The 6,613-nt window shown below is 38.2% G+C and overlaps 1 protein-coding gene across 4 annotated transcripts in view; it reads left to right on the forward strand.

Annotated features, from left to right (window-relative positions):
- The window catches only part of plcb4b (phospholipase C, beta 4b), an 85,283-nt gene that overhangs the window by 60,699 nt on the left and 17,971 nt on the right, over nucleotides 1–6,613 (forward strand). For 3 of the 4 annotated variants that reach the window (XM_014009891.1, XM_014009889.1, XM_014009890.1), the window contains 8 exons: nucleotides 169–226; nucleotides 962–1,070; nucleotides 1,986–2,196; nucleotides 4,595–4,688; nucleotides 5,204–5,283; nucleotides 5,402–5,486; nucleotides 5,585–5,675; nucleotides 5,746–5,835. In XM_014009891.1, coding sequence (XP_013865345.1) covers nucleotides 169–226; nucleotides 962–1,070; nucleotides 1,986–2,196; nucleotides 4,595–4,688; nucleotides 5,204–5,283; nucleotides 5,402–5,486; nucleotides 5,585–5,675; nucleotides 5,746–5,835 — 818 coding nt within the window. The remainder of the gene's footprint in view (nucleotides 1–168; nucleotides 227–961; nucleotides 1,071–1,985; nucleotides 2,197–4,594; nucleotides 4,689–5,203; nucleotides 5,284–5,401; nucleotides 5,487–5,584; nucleotides 5,676–5,745; nucleotides 5,836–6,613) is intronic. The other variant, XM_014009892.1, reaches the window with a different exon arrangement.

Here is a 6,613-nt window from a genome sequence, read left to right on the forward strand (position 1 = left end):
ACTGTGTGAATGACTGTTCATTTTATTTTAACAGACTGTGTGAATGACTGTTCATTTTATTTTAACAGACTGTGTGAATGACTGTTCATTTTATTTTAACAGACTGTGTGAATGACTGTTCATTTTACGTAACATAACTTTAATTTTTTCTAATTCATTCTTTTGCAGCAATGGAAACAAAACTGATTATTTAACTGTAGACCAGTTAGTCAGCTTTCTGAATGAAGTAAGCTCTTTCTTATTTATTAACTTCTCTGTGTTTGGCCTGAGCCCCCCCCCCCCCCCCATCCTGCTCAGGTGGGAGTTGCCCTCCAGCCTTGGTGCCTGTTAGTAAAACTTCATCCGTCAAGTATTTCAGGTGCAGTTAGCCTGGAGGGGCAGCTTCCACCAGCTCCTCTGTTCTGCATGCCCCCCGTGTTCTCCCCAGCGAAGTTGGCCTTCCAGTGTCTTGATTGGTGTTGCCATGACAACAGGAGGGTGGAGGTTTCCATCCTGTTGCGTCCTGCTTGGTTCATGTAGTTTCCTGCTGTGTGTGTGTGTGGCTGAATACCTGCTCAGTCCAGTCTCATCTGGGCTCGATCAGACTCCTGTCCAGCTGGCTTTGGGAGCAGAATGATGTTTTGATGCTGCTGTTTGCTTAGAGCTGCTTTGAACCCCTAAAACCCGTTGCTGCCYTGTTTTAACACAGCATCTCTAAACCCTGCACTTGTTCCTGTTTCTAAGTTTGTCTCTTGAATCCTGTCTAGCGAATTGTTGCAACTAAATTGATCCAGAATATTGTGTTCAAATTAACCACGTCTAAATTCAGATGTTATTCCATATATTTTTACAAACACTTCTGTAAACCATTAAGACACGGCAGTGAATTGATCCTCRTGCTGGTTCAGTGTTGCGTGTTTCTAGATGTGGTTTGTGTTTAGCAGCACCTGTAGGTAACGCATATTTGTGTGTTGCTCTGCAGAACCAACGAGACCCGAGGTTAAACGAGATTCTGTTTCCATTCTACGACCCCAAAAGAGCCATGCAGATTATCGAGAAGTATGAAAGGGACGAAGAGCTGAAGAAGAAAGGTAGGAGAGATCTGTGAGCAAAAACTGAAATATTTGAGTCTCTGCTGCCATCTGCTGGTGTTTCATCATATTACAGGACTTAAACCTCTGCTTTATTTTCACTCTATCGTGATAATTTGAAAAGAATAACTTTAAAAAAATCCTAAATGCTCAATTCTGACATCAACCGTACTATTTACACAGGAAAGATCCTTAAAAAGTCTTAAAAGGCATTGAATTCATCAATGTAAAAATAAGGCCTTAATTAGCCTTAAAATGTCTTAAATCAATCTTTCAGAGGTCTTAAAAATTATAACACATTGTAAATAGGATGACTGTAATTCATCTCATATATTAAAATTGGTAACGTTTATTTTTTGAAATATTCACATGCAGATATTCCCATTTGACATCACTTCCTGTTATTTCACATGCAAATATCTCAACAACTGCCCATCTGAGCAATGTGAAATTTATTTAATGTTAAAAATATTGTCTTTCTAAAAATGCATTCATTTTTCTTACAAACATTTAATGTCGCAGATACTTTAAGGTTTCATCTACAGCAAGCTGTGGTTTAGACCCCACTGTGGGTCCTAAAACTCCAAATTTTGGGTCGTTAATTTAATTTCTGGAAATCCTCTAAGTTTAAAACTGACTGCTAAGAATGTTTCGGCTATAGTTAGATATGGATAAAAACAATTGGTCTATTAGCAATATTTAAATACTTCAACCAAAAATACTTTGATTCATGAGTTTCTGACTGTTTTTATTCTTTTGTCATTTGTGTTTATTATGAAATTGGTCTTAAATTTAATTTCACTTGGCATTCAGAAGTCTTAAAAAGTCTTAAATTTAACAAATTTTAAACAGCAGGAACCCTGTTTCCATTCTGTCTTTATTAATGACTCAGCTTTCTGTTCATCTCTCCTGCAGGTCACATGTCCAGTGATGGGTTCTGTCGCTACCTAATGTCAGATGAAAACGCTCCAGTGTTCCTGGACCGATTGGAGCTGTACCAGGAAATGGACCAGCCGCTGGCTCACTACTTCATCAGCTCCTCTCACAACACCTACCTGACAGGACGACAGTTTGGAGGGAAGTCGTCAGTAGAGATGTATCGYCAGGTCCTGCTGTCAGGATGCAGGTAGAAAAATGCACCATGATACTGGAAGGGTTTATCTTACACTTCTTATAACAAGGTTATAAGAGTAATTTAATTAGCAAGGGATCTCTTTTATTTTGGGTAAACATTTCTTTAGTGCAAAAATGAATGGACACAAAAAGTAACAGTCAGTGAATGTTGATTTAAACCATAATATGCAATCGTTTATTTTACAAATCATACAAAATTAACTAGAGTACACCTGATTGTGAACAATTAATTTCCTATAAAAAGTTTGGGACCAACAATAACAAGCTTTTAACTTCTTAATTGTTAACCACACTTAAATAGAAATAGAAACACAAACGTCAGCTTAGATGTTAAACACCAGACATTTGAGGCTGTTTATCTTAGGAGTTGGCAAGGAAAAGGTTAAGAAAAAAGGGTGGAAGAAAGATGTTAGCTTTTCTATACTTTATCTTAAATAATGTGGGTTTTAAACAGAAGGGTGAAGCGTTCTGTGCTCAGCTTTGGTCAGACATCGACGTCACACACAGCCAGCTTTTACCTTGAGATGATGGTCTGTCACCTGCCAGGTAGGCGGGGGCTCTGCTGGAGAATCTGTCTGTAGGCCGTTGAACAGGGGACCCCAAGGCGTGCTCTTTGACGCATTTACGTCCACGTCAGCCTAAAAAGAAGGCAAAGCCTCGACTGGAACCCAGGTTTCAGAATAAAACTTCCGTCTGGAGAGTTTCTGAAGGTGGATAAACCAGGCGTTGGTTTTCCACACTGTGAGGTTTCCCCGTTGGCGATGAAGGGACCAAACCTGACACAGTTTTCAGCTTTTGATTCCCCGGAGAGAATCTAGCTGTTACGGTGACTGACGGCGGTCAGTCACCTTTCTTTCTCTCTCCTGGATGGGCAAAAATTGTTAGTTCCTAAAAGCTTAGAGAATCTATGGTCCGCCCTCCAGAAGGTAAGGTTAGAAAAGAAATTATCAAGGGAAGTGTTAGTTTCAGAGCTCGCTGTGCCCTCCTGAAACTAAAACAAAGATTATTGCTGCTGCTCAACACATTTCATGACCCATTTAAATTATCTGATGAGCACTTATTTAAAACATAACTGAAAGAAAAATGAATTGCTTCAAGTTCAAAACATTTGTAAATATGATTCAGACAAGTAAAATATTGATATTTCATCAACTTAAACCATGAAGATTATTTTAGTTAAATAAGAATTTTTCCCACAGAAAAACCAAACATAGCTGAAATCATACTGAGGGAGAAAAGAGATCTGTCCTCTCTTCTCCTGTAACTTTGATAAACATTCTCTGATTATCAAAATGTGTAATACTTTCAGTTAAGAGAACAATAAATCAAATAAGAGARGATTCTTCTGTTTTTATCTGATTTAGAAGGAAARAGAATGTCTCTCTGAGGTTAAGGCTACCTGGGGTGGCCTAAATAAATACAGCTCTAAGTGGAACAGAGTTTGTCCCTTCAAAGGCCCATCAGAGGACTGAGAGTCCAAGACAGTTCCTTGATAATTTGACTCGAGGTGACCCCTACAATACAACTGCTGGTATCAGCTTTTTACAAGTGAAATTAAAACAGCTACTGGATGTAAAATGAACTGTGATGTAAAGCTCGAAAGCAGAAACAAACAGGGTAGTGGTAGAAGATCTTTACAGTCTTATCTAAACAGAAACGAATTGAACAAAAGCTGCAGTAAAGAATATTTTGAGAAGCACTTTTGGAAAATGTGATGAACTCCAGTAAACAGGTTTGTTAGGTGCTACTTAGCATAGAAGAGTCTTTATTGACATTTCATACGTCTGTACAATGAAAAAGAACATAGAAAGATGTAGGACAACAGTAATATTTACTGTGTAAACTCAGACAAAACCAATAATAAAGTACTTATTGCATTTAGGAAGTTAGAACTGTCTACCTGACCCGAGGCTTCCATTTTAATAGATTAGTTTGCAATTTCGACTAGTCAAAACTAACTTATAGATTATTTACAACTGTAATTTTTGGCTAGTTAAAATTCCTTTTTAAGGTATCTTGAATTGGAGCCTCCATGCAACTTAATGATAAATCAGATATCATTTAGTCAAAATATAATCACAGCTATCCTAATTAATATGACTAAATCAGTTTCAGATAATTTGAATGTAAATGTTGTGAATCTGACTTTATGTTAAAAGAGCCTGCCATATGGTCCATGATGTAAAAAGACCCTGATGTTGTAAAGGTGGTACCTGAAGCTCAGAATGTTCTCAGGTTATAATAAAAGTTGAACCTCTGGCGAAGAGGAGCTGCCTCACATAGAAGACCCAGTTTAATGAGTTTCAAATAAGCTAAATTACTCTACATTATGTTCACTTTTCTGAAGACCTGAATATAAATTATGTTGTGTGACATTTTGTTGTCATCAGGTGTGTGGAGCTGGACTGTTGGGATGGCAAAGGAGAGGACCAGGAACCCATCATTACTCATGGCAAGGCCATGTGCACAGACATCCTGTTCAAGGTAAAACACACGGAGGTACAGTCCGTGCTCAAGAGTCAAGGCCTCATTTACAATTTTATTTAAACATCGATTGCTTTCCTCTCACCTTCCCTGAGACGTGAGCAGAGTGAGAAGTGAGAAACAAGGAGAGAAGACAGAGTGATAAACTCTGACAAATGTTTTGATTTTAAACATCAATTAAATCTACTGTATTCTGTGTCTATGTGTTTCTACATGCGTGTTTTATTTATGGTTCTTTATTAGACAAACTTTTAGATTTCAGTAAATAGTTAAAACCCTGTTCTTCTGCAGGAACATCATAAAAACTGAGTCAGTTTTTGCTTGAAGATTAATTTCCTGCTCACAAACATCAAGAGGGGAGGGAGAGACAGAAAATCAGCCTTTTCCTCATGTTTCAGATGTCTGCCTGCCCTCTTGTGTTGCTAACTGGTTACTACACATCTTCTCTTCACTAAACCTCCTCAGCTGCAGTGAAACATTTGATCTTTCATCTTGTTTTCTTGCTCTTCCATCAGGATGTCATCCAAGCCATCAAAGAGACGGCGTTTGTCACGTCTGAATATCCGGTCATTTTGTCTTTTGAAAACCACTGCAGGTGCGCGGTTTGTCCCTAATGTTTTCATTTTGGATCGATCTGCAGAAATATTTTCCACACGTTTGATTCRTAATGAATTCAGTTTGCAGATTTAATCTGTGTTTTTATGTGTTATCAGTAAACTACAGCAGTACAAGATGGCCAAATACTGTGAGGAGCTCTTCGGTGACCTTCTCCTCAGACAGCCTCTCGAGAACTACACGGTGATTATTCCTCACCTTCTCTGATTCATCGGGCCTCTCAGAGTTCAGAACAACTATGATGGTCATGAAAACTTAAATCGTCTGTTTTCTCTCCTCAGCTCGAACCTGGGCGTCCTTTACCCTCTCCAAACGACCTCAAAAGGAAAATCCTTATAAAAAACAAACGCCTAAAACCTGAAGTGGAGCAACGTACGTATGCAGCTGCAGATTAGTTTCTTTGTGCTTTTCTGTGTTTAACACCGAGGTTTGTGCAACACAGGCCAGCTGGAGTCTCTGAAAAAGCACATGGAAGCAGGAGAAACCAACACGCCTGCCATCATCATGGGAGAAGAGGACGACACAGAGAACGGTCAGCTGACCAACACTTTATATTCTGTGTATGACTTACATTTTATACACACACAAATGTTGGTTCTTCTATCCTCATGGGGACTTTGCATTGACTTCCATTTATTTACTGGTCATTTCTACAGTCTAACCCTGACCTCACAGGTACAAGTCTGACCCTGAAACTRACCTAAACTCAGTTCACATGTTAGTCCGAAACTGAACCCCTGACCTACCAACRATATACGCCCCAATGGGAACCGGGCTTTTGTCCCCATAAGGAACAGTTCTCACCAGGCAGTGTGTAAAAGTCGTCCCCACCAGTTTGCAAAAACATTTACACACACACACACTCACACACACACACATCAGGAGTTTAAACCGTATATCAGTTCTAAGTCAACAGGAAGACGTTTCTGCTTCTGTATGCAACAAAAATTCTGTAACACTTTATATTAAATACATCTTATTAGCCTTACTTAATCATTAATAAATGRTTAGTTAATCTTGAAAACATCATTAATTTTGGATGTTTTCAATGTTAAATAACCAGTGTTAAAGTATTAAAAGTAAAAATATTGATTCAAAATGAGCAGTTAGATTTTCTGCAATGACATTTATTAGGAGGTGACCTCTTTAAAACAATGCAGGAATGACTATATTGTATTAAAATAATTAATTCATGTTAAATTTAGGATGCACTAGTCTGTTTCAGTTTATATACTGTACATATATCAAGGCCCAAATATTTTCCCCAAAATGAAAATCTATCTGAGGGCTGCGGCCAAATACAATAATAT

Source organism: Austrofundulus limnaeus, unplaced genomic scaffold, assembly GCF_001266775.1.
Source record: "Austrofundulus limnaeus strain Quisiro unplaced genomic scaffold, Austrofundulus_limnaeus-1.0 Scaffold63, whole genome shotgun sequence".
Classification (NCBI taxonomy): Eukaryota; Metazoa; Chordata; class Actinopteri; order Cyprinodontiformes; family Rivulidae; genus Austrofundulus; species Austrofundulus limnaeus.